The sequence below is a fragment of the Sciurus vulgaris genome (assembly GCF_902686455.1).
Source record: "Sciurus vulgaris genome assembly, chromosome: 2".
Classification (NCBI taxonomy): Eukaryota; Metazoa; Chordata; class Mammalia; order Rodentia; family Sciuridae; genus Sciurus; species Sciurus vulgaris.
Window position 1 is genome coordinate 149,918,345 of NC_136462.1, and position 19,239 is coordinate 149,937,583.

Here is a 19,239-nt window from a genome sequence, read left to right on the forward strand (position 1 = left end):
ATGTGAACCTAGATGTTTCTGCCTGACTGAGTCTTTCCAAAGCCTCACCAAAATGCCCCAATATCTGGAAAGGTTTTGCTAGAGGTACAAACTACAGGACCTCCCTGTCTGAGGGAGCTGAGGTTTTTCTCATGAGTCTGAACTGTGGAACTTAACAGTGCGTGGTACTGAGCTCCTCTTTGCCCACCCCCAAAATGTGCTTGCTTACCCTGCTCCTTCTTAAACTCATTCTCACTCATGAACACAGGGGCCATCAGCTCCCCAACAGGTGGCTGAATGGAGACATAGAACTGTCGGGTTTGGGTGCTGGGAAGAAGATGGAAAAGAAGTTTGGTGGAAGGAGATGGAAAAGAAGTGAGGATAGCATCTCTCCTCTCACCCACCCACACCCTCTCCCTCAGAGGCAGGATGTGAAGGAAGCAGAAGAGAGAGGTCAGATCTCACTGAGGGCTTCAGATAGCTGCTAGACCCACCCTATCCTGATGCAGCCCCACCTACCTCCACCTCCATCTCTGATTCATTTGCATCCTGCCTCTCTCCAGCCCACCCTTCCACCCCTACCATGAGTTGGACACATACCACAGCTGGAAGTTGGCTGCCTGGGTTGAGTCACAGAAATTAATACCCATTATAGCAGTGGCAGATTCTCCAGGTGCCAGCGACTCTGAAATGATGTGAGGCAGGGAAAAGGGGAGTGAAGACACCATCACCTAATAGGCCTGGAACCTAATCTAGCCCCATGCTCCCCTCCCCTGACAGAGCTGAGCAGCTCTCTATGGAATCCTGGATTTCTGGGCCCCTGAAGATCATCTCTGGTTTCCTCCTGATATTTGAATATCTTCCCTCACATACCCTCACCCATTCAGTTCAGTTATAAAACAACCAAGGCTTACATCTTCTGTTGCAAGTACTTCCTGCCCTGATACAAACTTGCTTATTTCCTGATCTATCTCATCTACCAGGGTATGGATCATGTTAGATTACATCACTGTGTCCCCATAGACAGGTCTCTTGCTTGGCCCAAAGAGTATCAACAACCACAAAAAGACTGACTCTGCCCAGGAGCCTCCTCCTGCACCCTGTCCAAAGCCCTTATGTACCAATTTCTGGAAATTCCTGGATGCTGATGCCAGCAGGCAGTTTGGGGGTGCCCACATGCAGGCCCTTGATGGGAGTCTCAGAGTTGTTGGAGAAGTAGATGTGCACAGACACCATGTGGGGATCCCCAGAGAAAAGTTGGCGACTGAAGGCATAGTCCACAGCCAGTCCCTCGCCAGCTACTCGGTGCAGCAGCTCCTGCCTCCCAACACCTGGTACTGGACTCAGCAGCTAGAATGGTAGAGGAGGAAGAAAACAGTCTGTTCCAACCTTGCCCCTACCAAGGGCCATCCCATAACTGGGATTCAAAGCTATCCCCTCCATCACATTTCCTCTCACATACAAATGCATACCATAGGATGCAGCATGGAGATAGGTCCCTTCCCTCAGCTCAGTCCCTCCCTGGTCCTACTCACCGATGGTACCAGAGAGGAGTCTGTGAGTGTCAGGCCCTCCAGGTCAGCAGCCAGACTAGTGGACACAACCATGGGAGGAGACACAGGCTGGATGCTAGGAGGGGTGACTGTGGGAGTTCATAAGACTATGATGAGGCAGAGGCAAAGTAGAGTTGGCTTGAATGGGGAGCCCAGAGTACAAGAGGCAACCATTTGGCACCATGGACAGTGATGCACATGGTAGCCTGGGGAAAAATGGCCACCCTATAGCCCAACCCCAGACCTAAGGAACCTGATTCAGAGCTTAAGTGGCTCTGAATCCCCTGACCCCCCCATTATAACTTCCAACTCCCAAACTCACAGTCCTCTAGATCAAGCAGGGAGATCTCCTTGGCTGCTGGGGCACTTTTGCTACTGGGAGGCTGAAAGAGAAAAATGGTCTATGGGTGTGAGGAAGGGGAGCACCCTGGTCTATAATGGGTTGGATGAAAGACTATGGCCTGTTTCAAATAATAAAAGATATTAGGGTCTGGTCCAAAGGGTAGAGAGGACACTGGAAAGGCCCTCACTGTTTTCCTCCTCCAGGATGTGGGTTCCACCTGCTCCTCCTCAGACTCTGATGTCATCTCAGACTCTGAGGAGCTACTGCTGGAATCACTGCCCTCATCAGAGGATGAGTCTTCTTCATGTCCCTCTGGCACCTTCTTCTTCTTCTTTTTCTTCTTCTTCTCACCTTCCTCCTCACTCTGTTCACTGGAGGAGAGGAAGAAAGCAGGGCTCAAGCCTAGCCTGGATACCACTCCTTGCCTCATAGAAGAGCAGAGGAAGCCCTGAAAAACGGCATGGGTGGGGTGGGAAATCTGGGCCAGAAGAGCCTATAATTGGGTTCCTATGCCCGGTACCCCCATGAGAGTTTTAAACCACCTTGTGCCAGTTCAGGCTCTGACTGCTTTTCCTCACCACTCCCATGAGGCCTCAGAGACTTTCTGCAGCTGACCAAAGCAACCACCACACGAGCTGACCCATAGGTCTGCTGGCCCCCAGCAATTCACGAGGACCTCTTGGGAGGCTGGCTAAAGCTAAGCATAAGCCTTTTATATCTAGGGGAGACCCCTGAACCTCACTAGCCATCTGGCTGGTTCTCCTCTTACCTCTCACTGCCTCTCCCTTTATCCTCATCCTCATCCTGGTCTTCATTGTCAGACTCACTGCTAGACTCCCCAGAGCCACTTGCGCTGCTGCTCTTACTGTCCGATTCAGACTCAGATTCAGGCTCTGTGAAGGAATGGTATTAGGCCTCTCTCCCTCATATGCAGGTCTCCCTAGGTCCAAAGCAGATGCCCAAGTTCCTGGCTTTAGACTCAGCACTGCCTGAAGCCTCAAACCCCTCTGACCTGCTCCCAGCCCCAGATGCCAATTGGAATTGACAAGGACACAGGTAGACACATATGAATAGATGCTGCTGTTCATAAGCACACACATATATGGAAATGAATCCCTCAGGGGCACAAAAACATAAGCAGGTACACATACCCTTTGCTCACTGACCATATAAATACACAAATACACACAGAGTTCCCTCAGACACACGCTTGCATGTGGGCAGAAGCACAGAGGACTTCAGCTCTGCTCATCTCCTCACCACTGTCTGCAGACTCTGTGGGGCCAGATTCCCCCTCAGAATCTGAGTAGAAGGGTTTTTCCTTCTCCTTCCTTTTCTCCCGATTTGAGCACTTGGTCCATTCAGGTACCTGGAGATGGGGGCAGCATGAAGAGTCATTTCCTCATGATCAGAGAGGGGGAAGGAAAGCACAAGCCCTTTTGACCTTTTACCACACATCTTTTTGGGGGCTCTGCCTGATCCTGTCCCCAAAAGGGAATAATGGTGGGGATGGGCACAGGCCACAGAGGGGATGCTTCTCACAGAGGGATACTATTCAACGAAGGAGGAAACAGTGTAGAGAAGGCTGGGGGTATAGCACATGGAGATGGGAAGTGCAGTACAGGGTAGGGAGGAGAGTACACGGCACACAGAGGGGACCTCAGTGTATTCGCCCAACAGGCCCACGTGGGTCTCAATAAGGGAGAAGTCTTCTTCCTGTGTGTGGGTATGGCATCAGGAGGACTGGGCCAGCACTGCCAGTGCTCCCTGCTGCCTGCCTCCCCTACATCCATCTCTTTCTGTTTCTCTCTGTCTCTCTTACACACAGACACGCACACAAGCACACACGCATGCATACACAATACCACTCTCCACCTTGCTGACCTCCACGTTGCGCACAGATGGGTCAGGGGCTTCCTCTGGCCAGTCTGGGAGCTCCTGGTAGCCTGTGGCCTTGGCATTGAGCAGGTGGGACAGTGAGCCCAGTTGGAAGTGGTCCCGGTCTGGAGACAAGTTTAGAAATCAGGAGTGGGAACTAGGAACGATCTAGGAGTTGTTTTCTAGTGGGGCTGGGTGGTCACTCTGGCCAGGACTCCTTAGCTATGTAGGAGAAGGAAATGGATGTGTCCTCTAATGGCTTCAGCATCCTAATTACACCTCAGGCCCACATGCTGGAAGAAAAGGTTGTCTAGCCAGGCCAGTTCAGGGACTGAAGATGGGTACAGGTGAACCTGCAGAAGCAGGCAGAAGGAAACTCTGAGTCCAGAGATGCTGCTGGCCTGTCTGCTTGGGGAGGCAGAAGTGTGAATATGGCTTCACTTTTAGGGCATGGCTAGGCTTTGGAGGAAGGCCAAAGTGGGATAAACTGTCTGACAGCTGTGAATAAGAGGCTGGTCAGGCTGGGCCAAGTGGGAGGAGGCATGTCTGGTTCAGGTCTGAACACAGTAGGGAGGGCTGAACAGCCAGAATGGAAGTGGAAAGGAGTTTGAGTCAGAGGTGGGGCAGCTGGCATAGGAGGGCAACCCAGAGACAGGTATATGAGCCTGGTGGGGCAGAAAGGGACTACTGCCCTCTTGAATTTGGTTGCTGGGTCCCAGAGAGGCAGCTGGAGGACCCCTTCCAGACCAAGTCCATGAACAGAGGTGAGGCTGAAGGCCTGGGACCTGAGGTCTGGGCTGACCTTGAAAGACTGCATACAGTTCTGGCAACTACATCTCGGGAGGCCTTATAAATATAGACCCCTCTTTTGTATGCTGTTTTTCTTCTGGCCTTCCTGGGTCTTTGGTATTTAACTTCTGAATATAGATTCTCAAGCCTGCAGTGTACTCAAAAGGGGAAGAAAAAGGAGCCCGAGAGTAGGAGAGGATTCAGGAGTCCCTCTTGACAGGGATGGCATATAACTCAGGTGAGATGATACTTCCAGTGGTTGTGGATGATTTTTCCAGTGGTTGTGGGCCCTGGGTGCTACAAAAGAGGCAAAAGAGGGGCCAGAGCTGGCATTTCCCCAGAAGTTCTGCCCAGAGAAGCCTAAGGCCTCAGAAGGAAAGGTTGGGGCTGGGGTCCTGGCCAATTCCTCCCTTCCCCTGGGGAGGTTTCTCTTCATTTCAGCTCTTACCTTTGAAGGATGACTCCAAGACTGGGGCTGGCTTGGGTGCCAGGAAGAGCTTCTTAGCATGGCGACTGAGGGCCCCACCCTGCTCTGAAGGGACAATAAGCTGCCGGGTGAAGCGTGCTCGGTCTCGGATGTCATAGTTCTGGTCATATTTGGCCAGACTCAGCACATACTGGGTCAGTAGCTTGGTCTGGGGGAAGAAGAAGAGGTGGCTCAGTTGCTAATAGAGAGGACAGGAGCACAGGAGGCTCTGACTCAGTTTCTTTCAGCAGACATCTCCAAGCAGAATTTCTCTCCTCACTTACAACTGCCTGCCCTCATCCTACTTTTCCTCCCCACCTGTTATGGCTCCAGGCTTCACGTCTCAGTTCCATTTAATCTCTCTGGCTGACTCCTGCCCCCAGCTATGATGACTGCCTTGGAGAGGTTGCTCTTTTAGACTCTATTCTTTCTAGGCCTCAGATTCCATTCTTCCTCAGGTTTATGGTCCCCTCCACCTCACTGTCTATTTTGGGGCAGCAGGGTAAGTGAAGGGCTGGGACATTCTGCTAGACCTCATGGTTTTCAGGCTCTACCAGCCATGGAGAAAGTAGACAACACAAAAGAGGGGCATAAACAGGGATCACTTTGGCAGGAGCTGCCTACCTGCTCTGTCAATCCACATAAAAGTTTCAGAGCTACCTAGGGGTCCTAGAGACACCAATCTTTTCCTGGAAGGTTATCATAAGATCAGAGCAAACAGCAGTTGTGTATGAGTTTGCAGAAGTCACATGGAATTCATAGTCTTCTGCCAAGGCAGCTATATCCTAGGAACTAAAGTCTCGATTTCTGCCCTGGTCTTGGCATAATATAACCTGCCTTAACACAAAGAGAGTGGTAGCAGCCATCATTTTTGAAGTGCTTTCCGGTGTTAAGCACTACACTAAGTGCTCCAACTATCTCATGTAATCTCTACAGCCCTTCTGAGAGGTAGGTGCCACTGCCTTATTTTACAGAGGAGAAGTAGAATCATTAAGCAACCTCCCAGGTTGAGGAGCCCATCAGCTCTACATTTAAACCTGTCCCAATGGAGCCCCACTTTCCCTTTGTGCTTATACACTGACATAAGGGGGCTTTCCTGACCTGGGTCTCCATGTCTCCAACTCCTGTGACCAAGATCAAAAACACTAAGTAGTTAACAGCCAGAGTTCCTGGGGGCAGTAGGGACCAACAGGATGGAACCTGGAACTGACTGTGGGCTTCCTGAGATTTATGATGACATACTGTCACTTCCAGCCTTAAATACAGCTGACCTAGTAACCTAGCTAATCTAGCAGAGCCATTGGGCAGATGTCCATGAGGGGCAGAGCCCCCTAGATGTTAACCCAGAATCAGAACAGCTGCTGTAGTAGAACTGTCCCCACATCTCTTTAGGGAACCACTGTAACTCCATTCCTATATATAGTATAGCCCACAGGGATTTTGGTGGCCTGATGTTTGGCTTATTCCCTTCTAGCATAGCAGTGCCTGCAATACTGTTCTAGTCACAAATAAATATCTCCAATCTTATTCTCTCCCCTAATGTAATAGATCTTAAAATATGAAAATAGAGCAGGATCTAATGGATTTCATTATAGACCTGCCCCTCCTTTGGCCAGACATTATCTGACTAGTCAAGGATGGCAGATGCCCTTATTGGCATAGTCCACTAACAAGATGCTGTCAATCCTATTTTTAGTTTAGGATGTTATCTTCTTTCATACACTTCCTAGTTGACTGATCATCAATTCTCTTCCTTCCTTGCCTCATTCTAGAAAGAATTGTTTGGGATTTGGATCCACCTGGGTACAGCCTTAACTGCCTGTCAACAACCTGCATAAAAAGGGGCTGGTCCACTGTCTCACTGTAGGATCTGCCTATAACAATTCATTACCCTTCTCCACCCTAAGAACCCATTCCCAAGGGATTATGGCATCTAGTCTGCACTATTAGGACACCAACTTCAGCTTACCAGGATGTGTGGGAATTACAAGGTTGCTCAAGAGGGCCTAGGGGACATACTTCATTTTAAGAACAGAAAAGACTCCCATTGACCAATGGGCCCCACCTGCCAGGGAAGTAAGGAACACTGACTTCCTTTCAATAACCTATGCCAACATATCTGTACCTTGAAACTACCTATTATTCTGTGAAAATTAACCATTTAAAAAAATACTAAAATAGCCAGGCACGATGGTGCATGCCTATAATCCCAGTGTCTCAGGAGGCTGAATCAGGATGATCACAAGTTCAAAACCAGCCTCAGCAACTTAGCAAGGTCCTTAGCAACTTAATTAGACCCCACCTCAACATAAAAATTAAAAAATAAAAAAAAGGCTGGGTATTTGGCTCATTGGTAAAGCACCCCTGGGTTCATTTCTTGGTATTAAAAACAAAAAAGGCCAAGGCAGGAGGATCACAAGTTCAAGATGAGTCTCAGCAACTCAAGATCCTTAGCAACTTAGCAAGACCCTGTTTCAAAATGAAAAATAAAAATGTGTAATTCACTGATAAAGTACCCCTGGGTTTAATCCCTAGTACCAAAAAAATGTAAAATTAAAATTAAAAAATTAAAACACATCCTCACTTCACACACTACACATAAATACATTCTATATGGGTGTGGCAAACAGACTTTGTGGTCCATCCTACCAGTCCCTGCTTATTAGTATTTGTGCCTTTGTGTAATTCCTTCACCTTGGTGTGGGCAATACCTGGAATTTGCTTCAGACAACGTGGCAAAGGTGACAGGGATAGAAGACTCTGTCTTGCTAGCAGCCAGGTTCTAGAGACCTTCATCCTTCTGACTTTTAAGAAAGAGGCGGTCACATAGGGAGGCCCGTGTGGAAATAGTTGAGAGCAGCCTCCAGAAGCTGAGGGTGTTCTCCAGCTGACAGACAGCAATAAGCCAGGGCTGCAGCCCTATAACCTTGAGGAACTGAACCAGCTACCATGTGAACTTGAAAGTGAAGTGAACCCTTCCCTCCAGAGCCTCTGGTGAAAATACAGCCATAACTGACAACTCTTTGGGTAACCTTGCATAAGACCCAACAAAGTCATTCATGGACCCTTGATACAGAGAAACTGAGAGAAAATAAACATGTCTTTGTCTGAAGCAGTAGAAAACTCATAAAATGGGTTTAAAAATATGAAACCAGAAAAAAGCTTGGAGGAAATTTTAAGTGAAAGATATAATTGATATGTTAATATTAAAAACTTTCTGAACATGAAAATACTGGAAGAAAACATAAATGAAAAAATTAAAATATTGGTTAATTCATAACTGAACAATTCAGCTGGCATATAAAAGCAAACTCACCTGCCAAAAGCATTTCTGACAATTACCCCACATGCTATAATGAAGGGGCTGAATAACCACTTTCTTTACCATTCCCTTAAGCCCTCTGTCACTTTATCTATTGAGTCTATGGATCACAGAATCTGATTATCTACTGATGAATCACAGGACACAGTCCCCATATTGGTCATCCTCCTGGTCTCAGCCTGGTCTGGACCTGGCATGCTGAGGAATCAGGAAGTAGCGGGAAATGACTGGAATTGCTGTGGACTTGTAGCTAAGGCAGTTGCTATATATGGTACCAGGATGAGGGAAGGATCACTGCTGTATTGCAAGGATGACCATGTGTACATCCAGGCTGCCTGCCTCCTAGTATGCAAAGATTCCCCTTTCTCTACCAATTCCAGAACAGGCTGGAAAGAAAGAAGGGAGAGGAAAGAGAGGAACAATTCTAAGGGGCTTATCCCTAAAAAAGATCCACCTTCAGCTGAAGTGTAGTTTGGGGGTAACGATCATTTGCATGAACAACATATAGTGGGTTGGGGATGGGATCCCTCATTGGGTCTTGCCTAGGAGAGGGATTTGGCTGTATGTACCCACAGCTCTCTGTATTAACCCTGACTGTAGTTCTTACTGCTCTGTATTTAAAATGTTTATTGTTATGCTGTTTCTCTTGCTTAGGTATGAGTATTTAGATGCTAGTAAACATGTCCCATACATTGTCCCCAGGACATGGATAAATGCTGGGTAAATAGAAGCACTTAGGAAATGTATGTTAAATTAACGAATGAACAAATACACATGCAGTGAACAGTGACAATTTTTAAGAGTCCCAGGATTTGGTGATTCTGCCTACCTGGGCTTGAGTCCCTGGGGCTCATGCCAAAGTCACCATGAATCAGAATAGTCACTACAGAAATCAAGTGCCACCATCCAACATGGCAAAGACAATTACCATGTGGGCAGGACCAGGCTTATGAAAACATGCCAACCTCCCCATGGATTAATTCCTGGGTCTCAGGACCCTGGTTTAGTCCTAGGCATGTCAGACTCTCTCCACCCCCATTACCTGGGCAACTCCCCACCTATGCTGCTTCATCTTTGGGAGTGGGTACTGGGGATTGAACCAAGGCCTTGTGCATGCTAAATGTGTTCTGTCACTGAGCTACACCCCCCACATCCCCAGCCTTGTTTCATCTTTTCAAATGTTCCTTTAACCTGATCCTTCCTCCCATCTGAACAAAGGAAGAACACAAATATTTGATTGAATATTTCTCCAGGGTGCTCCCTCTAACTTCTCTCTCTCTAATCTACTCTCACACAATACTAAGACCCAGTACATTGTTGCTTCCACAAGGTAGCAACAATTTTGTAGCTGTTATCCTTTGGACTCCTGACAAGAATCCCAACATTTGGTGACCCTATCTATTTCACTTGAGTCCCTGGGCTCATGCTAATCACCATGAATCAGAGGAGCCAATAAAGAAGCCAAGTGCAACCATCCAGAGATTCCTATAGAATGACAGGAGGCCACCTTCAGGCCTAGCTAGAATGCTGCAGTATCCAGGAAATAGCCCTGCTGCAGATCCCATTCACCCAAACAATTTTCTTCAAGGGTTCACAAACTTTCACTATGAAGGACCAGAAAGTATTTTAGGCTTTTGGAGCCTACAGTTTCAACTAGTCAGCTCTGCCACTGTAGTATAAAAGCAGCCACTGACAATTATGTATTGTCATGGTTGTGTTAAAAAAAATTATTTTCAAAAACAGGCAGCAGACAAGACATGGTTCACAAGCAGTAGTTTGTCAATGCCTGTCTTGTTGAACTGAGTGAGATAGTGAAGGTAGGAACTGTCCTGGTGTTTGGTGTCTCCAATACCTTGAAAAAGCTCTACCCATTACACTTTATTCTTAGAATCCTGTAGAGCCATATCAGGGGATGCTAGACACCCAAGAATCTTTTGACATATGGTATTCCATCTTGGTTAACACTCACCCTTGGCTATGGTGACTCTCAGAACCCTTCACCTTGAGAGTGATGTTAATCATCAGTACCACTTGAGCCTGAGCAGTGACTTACTCCCTTTTCCCTCGCACAGGCTGGCCCTGAATCATCAAGCTTTGGGAAGAAGTATAGCCTATACCTCCCAGGATGCATCCCTCATCAGTGCCTGTCATTTCTGGCCCCTTCCATTAGTTCCAATCAACTATGGCTCTTCACAGCCCAGTGTTCCAAAAGTGGCAGATAGGGACACTTCTATTGGCAGACATGAAGTCACAGCCTTATAGGAGAGCCTCCCTACAGTGAACACCAGCCCCACCAGGTCCCTGAGTCCCCAGAATAGCTGTGGATATTGGGGTAGCATTAGTTGTTTAGGAAGACCAGCCACCTTCCCTGATTTCCCTTTCCCCCAACAGAGACTAAAGTTCAAGTCTGCCTGAGGAGTGCCAAAAGAACAGTGCCTAAGGCAGTTTCTGAGACAAGAAAATAGGAAGGTTGTGTATGAGTGTTTAACCTGCTTAGAGTTGGTCAGGTAGAGCTTCGCTGCCAGGTTGATGACCTGTAGCTTAACGATATCCTCCTCTGCTGTGAATGACTTGGCCATCTTTCTCAGAACGTCAGGTGCCATCTTGGGGACATGCTCACAGTACTCTCCGATGAGCCACAGGATGCTGGCTCGTGCCATGGGCACCTGTGGGCATGGGAGAGGAGTTAGGACTGGGGTAAAGGTGGCAATGTGGACTGCTAGGGAAATGGCCTCCCTCCTGTTTGTGCTGGCCTATCATCTTATGGGTTCTCTGGAAGTGGGAGTTGGGAATGGGTGGAAGAGAAGTTAGAAGGTGAGTATTTTCTAGACAGCACCTCCCTCTTCCCTAAGGTTTCATTAGCATGGGCAGAACCTCAGGTCCCAAAGTCAGCCATGGTTTAAAAGACTGATTTTGGGGATTCATTGTTCCCTCATTGCTCTGTTGCCATGTTATTCTTCAAGAATGCCATGTTTGGATGTTTCAGCTCAGCAGTGCCCCAGAGAAACACAGAATTTGTCAGTCAGTCATCCCTGGCCAGAGCTTTAGAGAGAAAATGAGGAGAGGTGGAAATGAGAGGCCATGGAGCTCAGTGAAGGATCCCCAAAGGGAGGCAAATCTTAGGCAACAGGGTATGGATCACATGGTCCAGCCTCTTTCTTCTACCTGAAGATCTTTTAGAGCCAGTGTGGAAGGTTTAAGAGTTGAGTTTTGATAAGGCTAGCATTTAGTTATAAGGTCTTCAAATCATGGGGACAACATTGGGGTGGACGGGGAAATGTGGGGTTACTCCATCACCTGGATGTTGTCTGTGAGCTTTGCCAGGTGTTTGATGATCTCCCCGTGCTGTGCTGGCTGCATCTGCAGCAGCTTCTTAATGACCACCACTGACTCTGCAACCACAAGCTCTAGGGAACAAAACGAGAATGAGTATGTGGCCCCAGGGATAATCATATGGCCACACTAGGTGGACACACCTTCAATGTCCTCATGGCACTGTACTCAACCCCCTGTACTTCTCTGGCAACTCTCAGAAGTATAGGAATACCCAGATACTAACTGAGCCTCACAGACCAATGAACACACTTTGGGCCTAGATAGAGGAATACCCATTGCCTGAGCCAGACATGCAGGTAAATAAACACTGATCATCAAAGTTGAAAACTCGGGGGACTGGGGTTATGGCTGGGTCCAGGGTTATGGCTCAGTGGTAGAGCGCTTGCCGAGCATGTGTGAGGCACTGAGTTCAATTCTCAGCACTACGTATATATAAGTAAATAAAATAAAGGTCCATCAACAATTAATACAAATATTTAAAAAAAAAAGTTGGAAACTCGGGCAAACACTGACCATCACGGTTGGATAGAAGCTGTACCAGGCCATTGAGGCAGGTGTCACGAACTCGACCTATGTTAGTTGCACAGCGTCCAATGGCCTGGATGGTGGCTGCCACAAAGTCTTTGTCCATGCTGCGAATGTAAGTCTGTGGAACATTGTGAGAGAATTACATTCCATAGGTAGCAATCCCTCATGACTCTGAAGACTTAGGGTGACCTCCAGGAAGACTGTGATCCTTCATTTTATGACTTATCATGCCAAAGACTAAATCTTGAGAGAGATGTCCCCACTGCACACCCATCTAGTCATTCCTTACCCCAAAGTCAGCAGAATTCATTGGAATGGGGACTTAAGATAACAGTTTTTATAGTTCTGGGCTCATAAGGGAAGGTGTAATCCACCAGGGCAACTGTCACTGAGCACAGGGAGGAGTTGCTCCCTGAACCATACCTGAAATTCCCGTAAGACAGTAGGAATGTTGGTCTCATTGGCCAGGTTGGTCAACACTTCTAGCTGCAGGGAGGGGTGGTGAAGCAGAAAGTGGGCAGGGTGGCCAGTGGAGTTTCCATGTTTTCATTTCAAACACACTTCACAAACCAGAAAACAATCCTCAGGACAGCCCTGCATCATGCTTAGATGAATAAGGAAACTAACAGATTATAAAACGTGTCCTAAATGCAAGAGGTCCAGTTTGCCTCTTAAATGAATTCTCTGACAGAGTATATTTATAGTATGGGCATGTCATCTCTTGACTCCTTTGAAAACTTAAAGCTTCCTGTTGCTATTAGGATAGAAACCAACGTCTTTACCAAGGTCTGTAAATCCCTGAAGGATCTGACTTACTGACTCACCTTTCCCACTATTCTCCTCCTTGCTCTGTGCTCCAGTTATATGCCCTTCTCTACCTCAGCTTCTTTGCATGTGCTCTTCCATTTGTATAGAGCAGTTCTCTGCATTTACTTAGGTAATCCACGTTCATTTCTCAAAACTCAGCTCAAGTCTCAGCTTCTCAAAGAAAACACAACCAGAAAAGGTCCCTCCCCACATTTTATAATTTTCTACCCTCTTCTCACTTTACTATCTTCAATAAACATATTTTTACATGTGTCTCATGATTAGCTGCTTAATGTCTCCTTTGCCTTCCAAAATAGGGTAGACAGAGACCCTACCCATCCACTAGTAGAGGGTTCCTGATTAGCTTGCTCCATCTAGATCCACTAGATCCAGCAGTAAGACCGATACATAGTAGATGTTTCCAGGGTCAGGAGAATTAATGAAATCACTCAATAATGAGCCAGAAGAGCAGGAATGGAATGGAGGTTCAGCTCCTGCCACTTTCTCTTCATGTGTGTTTGCACAAAAGCCTGGGGGGTGCAGGTGTAGGAGTGAGGCATAAAACAGTTTTGGAAAAAGCATGGAGTCAGGAGAGTTATGTGACCTTGGGGCATTTACTACATTTCCCTAAGTCTACATTTTTATAAAATGGAGGTAATGTATAATTCATAGGGTTATTATGAAAATTAAGTTACTTCTTATGTGAAGAGTAGCTGATACATAGGGAAAGGGCAGTTCCCTTCTCCTTGGCTCCCTGAGCAAATGGCTGCAGTGGAGGAAGCCCTAGGCTCAGGCCCAGAAACAGGCCACTACCAAGGTGACCACTGTCAGTTGTTTGAATGAGTATGTGGGGATGGGGAGGATCTGGAGAGGCCAATTGCACTTGGCCTATCACTCACCTTTAGGATCTTGATCTGGGTGGGGTCAGTGGACCTGATGTAGAAGCTCTTCAGGTAAGGCTCAAACATACCCTGGCATAAGAGAGCAGCCCAAGGGATTTTCAGTCCATCCCCAGGCCTGACTCTTCCAGAGCCACCCTCCTCTCCTGACACTGAGCCCTTCCAGCTTCACCACCACCCTCCCCTTCCCAATTCTTCACCTCTCTATCTCAGAGCTGACTTGTTCTTCACTGGGCATCCCCCCTTAGTGGTCCCTCAGGATCCAGGCCTTGTTCTTAGCCTACATTTGGGGATCTTCCCTTCCCAACATTTTGCACAACAAGAGCAATCCTCCATCTTACCCTACCCCCACAAAAGTGCCTCCAGAGCCCATAGGAGCCTTCCAGGCAGAGTCAGCCTGGGTTGCATGCTCACCCGACGCTTGATGGACATGGTGGCCACGTTCTGGAGTACTACATACTGCACCTCACTGTGGAGAGGACAGGTGAGAGGTCCCAGGACCCCTCAGATGGGGCAAGGGCAGTAGGTAGGGAGGAAGACAAGTGGGTCAAATAGTTGGGAGGACAGAGCCAGTAAGGAGGGCAGGACACGGGGCAGTGTGGGAGTGGTAAGGAGGGTTGAGGAGGGTGCAATGGGGTGAAACGCCTCCAGGGTTACCTAGCAGCAGGAGTATGGGAGTCAGGAGGCACTGCAGGGTGTCACCCACCTGTGGCTTCGCAGCAGGCGCACTAGAGCCTTGGCAATGACGCCCACCTCTGCCTTGGGTGCCAGGTGGAAGTAGAGCTGTGCCACTGCCATCACCACCGCGGCACTGCGGCTCTGCAGCAGTGGCTTGGTGTTGCGTAGCAGCAGCCGGTGGTCAGGGTCCATGACGTAGGGCTTTCGAGCAGGTAGTGCTGTGGCGGTTGTCTCCTCAGACCCAGTGCCCTTGGCCTCGTCTTCTTCGGAGCCATAGAAGGCTTTCTCAGGATTCTCCTCTAGCAGGGATTCCTGGAGAGGGTGACAGTCGCACCTGTGGGTGCCTTCCTTAGGCGACCTGCCTACTAGCTCTGCCCCGGGTCAGGGCTGGCTAGGGTCTTGGCCCACTCACGTTCTGGGTAGGACTCAGAAACTGTGTGCGAGCATAGCGGGTGAGCATGCTGATGATGACCACCTGGCCCCATTCCTCCACGTCAATGAGCAGGTTACAGAGTTTCCGGTAGTTTTTGTGAATCAGGTCGATGCGCTCTGGGCATACCTCCTCAAAGGCCATCACCACACTGCCTGCCACCAGCTGGGGAATAAAGACAAGAGAGAGTGGACAGGAAGGACAAAAGGGCCCAGGGGCAGCCTGCTCCAACTTTTTCACACCCTGCCCCCATTGCCCATCACACACCCACCGTGGTCTTGTCAGCCAGAAGCTTCTCAATGACTTCTATTAGTTGGTCCTTCTGGTCAGAGTCCAAACTGAGGGAGAAATTGTTGATAGGAATTTGCTCCCTCCTATCCCCACCTTTTTCAATATCTGCCCAAACTATGTTCACCTCCCTTTTCCCATCCCTACTCATTCAGAGATGTAAGCCCCCACTGTTCTCCATCTCAGTCAGTTCTCCATACTGTATTTTTTTATTTTTTAAGTTATTGATGGACCTTTATTTTATTCATTTCTTTATATATGGTGCTGAGAATCAAACCCAGTGCCTCATGCATGCTAGGCACGTGCTCTACCACTGAGCCACAACCCCAGCCCCACTCCCCATACTGTTTTAGACCCTCTGTGGAACAGCCTGTAAGACTTAGGAGAGGGCTGAGGTGAGTCTGAGGTTTAAGAACCAATCAGACCCCTAAGGAGAAAAGGGCAGGGCTGCGTCATACCTGTAGAGTTTAGGGATGGCATGGGCAGCTGTTTTCCGCACATAGGGTGACATGTCTGAGGCAGCTTCCTTGATGGCTAGCATCATGATGGGCACTATGATGGGCACACGGATGCTAGAAAGGACTCGAAGGGCACTGGCACGAATCAACTGGTTGGGATCCTAAGGGCAGAAGTGGAGGCAGAGCTGTGAGAGGGTCCAAGTGCCCTGGTGAAGGCAGGACACCCCACCTCTAGAGGTCACTATCCCTGGCTACTACCGCCAGCTCTTGCATTCCTGCCTCCTGAACTGAGGCTGGATAAGGTGCCAGTATTGGTAACTTGGTGGGGCATTGCCTGGAGACACTGACTCTTGGCTCTGGCTGCAGAAATATGACACCTGAACAGGTGTGGCAAGGGGCATCATTGCTTTCAAAAAAAGTGAAAAATCATCAGAACCCCTAGAGTTCATTAAACACTTCCTGTTCCTTTAGGGAGTCTGTTTAAGCCTTAGGTACAGGCAGAAAATGCAAGCTGGTCTCTCTTCCAAAGAATTCACTCTTTTTTTTTGGGGGGGGGGTGTTGGGGATCGAACCCAGGGCCTTGTGCTTACAAGGCAAGCACTCTACCAACTGAGCTATCTCCCCAGCCCCTAGAATTCACTCTTACATTCCTCTCTCCCAGCAACCTCTCAACGACTTTCTTCTTCCACAGTGTTTAAGACAGAGTAGGTGGATAGCCCCCTCCTCTTTGCTCCTATTGCATCCTTTATATACCTGATAAGAGCTCTAGACATACTGTATTATAATCATGGAGCTTAGGGTTGCCTTCCCACTATTAGCTGCAGCAGCAGCAAGAGCAGTAGCTATAAATTACTAATCTTGGAGAATGACAGACAATAGGAGAGGCACTGGAATACTAGATAACGGATGTTGTCCTGATTTTCTAAAATGGAGAAAGAGCCACAAAATCATAGATGAAATTGATGACAATCCCTGGCAAAATTCTGAAATTGATTTTTAAACAGGTGGTTTAAAAGCACTTATTTAAAAATCAGGAGTATTTTCTTAGAGACAAATCATATCACATCAACTGTAAAATCTGATTCCCTTTTTTAAACTTTTTTTTAATGAATGTAGAGTCACAAAAAAAAAAAAAAAAAAAAACTTTTTGCCTTTTTGATAGTGCAGCTAGGCTTACTACCTTGTGTTAGTACTATATCTTGATTTCAGTCAGGCATCTGTGGAAATAGCTTATAGCATTTTCTACGTTGCCATGTTTGATGTGAGCCTTTTGTTTCACCTAATATGTAAGCATTTTAAGAGCAGAAGTCATTCTGTTTTATCTTTATTACCTATAGATCTTTGTACATGTAAGTTGTTAAAAATTTTTTTCTTGTTATTGAATAAGATCCTTCCTTGTAAGACAGGAAAATGCTGACCAACTAAACATAGTTAGGTGAATCCACAACTTGTTAAAAAATTTCAGGTGGGGAAGGTTTATTAACAGATTGATGTTGACCTGGAAACATTTATATGCCACAGACTCACATGAAGTCTGTGCCCTCCAAATAGCTTATCAATATCTTGGAGGAAGACACAAATTGAGAGGGACAAAAATTAAAATTCAGAATCACCCTGGCTTGGACGTTGTATTAAACCAATAAAACAAAACATATAGGGTTTCATAGGAGATTTGAGGGATCGTTTGGATAAAGGCAAGATAGATTATCTGTTTGCCAGGCATATTCTCTCTCACAGGTATTTGAACTAAAAGTGTGGAAAGAATAGGGAAGTTATAGGCTATAATTAGAACTGAAAATCTGGTATGAAGAAGGCTTCCTTTACCCTGGAAGAATTTTTTTTTTTTTTCCTGGAGGGGGAGTGAAAGGGATTGAATCCAGGGCTTGGCACTTGCTAAGCAACTGCTCTACCACTGAGTCACACCCCACTGAAGATCCCTGCAGATCCCTGGAGAAGTCTTAAATTAGCCAGGAAAGCACCCAGTAAAGACTTATGCATGCACTTAATATACATGAATTCAACACTATGTCATGGACAGAACAAAACTAAAGGTGAGAATATTCACAGTTTAAACAGTGATTCAGCTCATCACTCCATTCTAAAGGACTTGAATTTTCCCATTATCCTTTCCTTTTGGTGAATTCAACTTCTGCCTGCCTCATATTGCATTTCATCACAATAGATGTGATCCAGGTGTTTAAAGATAGGTATTTTTTTCCTACACTGGGACATCTACAACAAGCCAACTACTTTTGGGGCTAAACAGAAGAAAGACTGATTTGTTCCATCTCTACAGAAATCATTGGCTGTACCAAACTTATTGAGAATGAAACTCTCAGGGTTAGTTTTGACATTATGTGTTTTTGTCCTCTGTGCTGACCTTAGAACTCGGCTTCAAGTGGAAGCTACTCTCATGCATGAGAGACTGTTGTTCTCTGTGTAGCTCTTTTGTTCTTGGCAAACACTCTGTCCTCCCTAGTGAGTTCCAGATAAAAAGGTTCTGATGGTCATTGTTCTCTATGGATACCTGGATCAGGTGAGCCCATCCATGCCCTACTGCCCAGGGGTGAGGAATCTAGGTCATCACTCACCCTGCAGAATTCTTCCCCAGGGGGTTGACTTTTGCCTGGCCATGGGCCACAGTTCACATCTTTACACCAGTGGAGGTGGAGACTGAGAGGTTCTCCACTGTCAGGGGCTCAAGTGATTCATTCTGGAGGCAATCTGCTATGGTTGGAATGTCTCCACCAAAATTCATGTTGGCCATTGTGAGGTCTTAGGACCAGGTGGGAACTTTAAGAGGTGACTGGGTCAGGAGGGCTCTAAATTCATGGATTAATGACTTCATGGCTTATCTGAACAATGGGTTATAAAAGTCAGTTTGGCTCTGTTTTTTATATGTGCCCCTCTCACCATGTGATGTCCTATGCCACCTCAGGCTCTGAAAAGTCCCTACCAGCAAGAAGCTCCTCACCAGATGCCCCTAGACCCTGCACCTCCCAGTCTCCAGAAATGTGAGCTGAATAAACCTCTATTCTTTATAGATTCCAAGTCTGTGGTATTCAATTATAACAATAGAAAATGGACTAAGACACCATCATTACTAGAGGCTCCTGGGAGGTGGAACGATATGAGCCTTGAGTATTAACTTGATCTATCCAGCCTCTTCTCTCTCAGTTCCTGACTGGTCCTCTTTTCTGACTTTGACCCATACTTTTGGCAGGTGGGAATAGGCTTGCAGAGTCTGCTCCCCTGCCCATAGCTTCTGCCTGGGCTCACTCTTCCCATACAGATCCAGTGAGGCTTAGACCCTAGGAAGGCAAATGAAGACATCTGACCTTTAGGCCACGTTGGAAGGTGGAGATGGACAGCAGGGCCAGGTCTTGCTGCTCCTCAGCATAGCGTACCAGGTACACATATACAAGCTTCTTCACCTGGGGAAGCATGAGTTTCTCACCAGGAGATTTTTCAGCGGGGGCTGGTAC

General features: G+C 47.2%; 1 protein-coding gene across 1 annotated transcript in view; it reads right to left on the reverse strand.

The window, feature by feature from the left end:
* AP3B2 (adaptor related protein complex 3 subunit beta 2) overlaps positions 1-19,239 on the reverse strand; it is a 33,816-nt gene that overhangs the window by 3,119 nt on the left and 11,458 nt on the right. The window contains exons 4-24 of the mRNA XM_079129081.1: positions 19,093-19,188; positions 15,755-15,915; positions 15,280-15,346; positions 14,991-15,173; positions 14,607-14,890; positions 14,315-14,369; positions 13,901-13,972; positions 12,618-12,680; positions 12,180-12,312; positions 11,628-11,737; positions 10,820-10,996; positions 4,991-5,177; positions 3,760-3,878; positions 3,136-3,244; positions 2,645-2,768; positions 2,063-2,246; positions 1,855-1,915; positions 1,515-1,621; positions 1,101-1,329; positions 580-664; positions 209-306 (exon numbers count right to left, since the gene is read on the reverse strand). Coding sequence (XP_078985207.1) covers positions 209-306; positions 580-664; positions 1,101-1,329; positions 1,515-1,621; positions 1,855-1,915; positions 2,063-2,246; positions 2,645-2,768; positions 3,136-3,244; positions 3,760-3,878; positions 4,991-5,177; positions 10,820-10,996; positions 11,628-11,737; positions 12,180-12,312; positions 12,618-12,680; positions 13,901-13,972; positions 14,315-14,369; positions 14,607-14,890; positions 14,991-15,173; positions 15,280-15,346; positions 15,755-15,915; positions 19,093-19,188 — 2,704 coding nt within the window. The remainder of the gene's footprint in view (positions 1-208; positions 307-579; positions 665-1,100; positions 1,330-1,514; positions 1,622-1,854; positions 1,916-2,062; positions 2,247-2,644; positions 2,769-3,135; positions 3,245-3,759; positions 3,879-4,990; positions 5,178-10,819; positions 10,997-11,627; positions 11,738-12,179; positions 12,313-12,617; positions 12,681-13,900; positions 13,973-14,314; positions 14,370-14,606; positions 14,891-14,990; positions 15,174-15,279; positions 15,347-15,754; positions 15,916-19,092; positions 19,189-19,239) is intronic.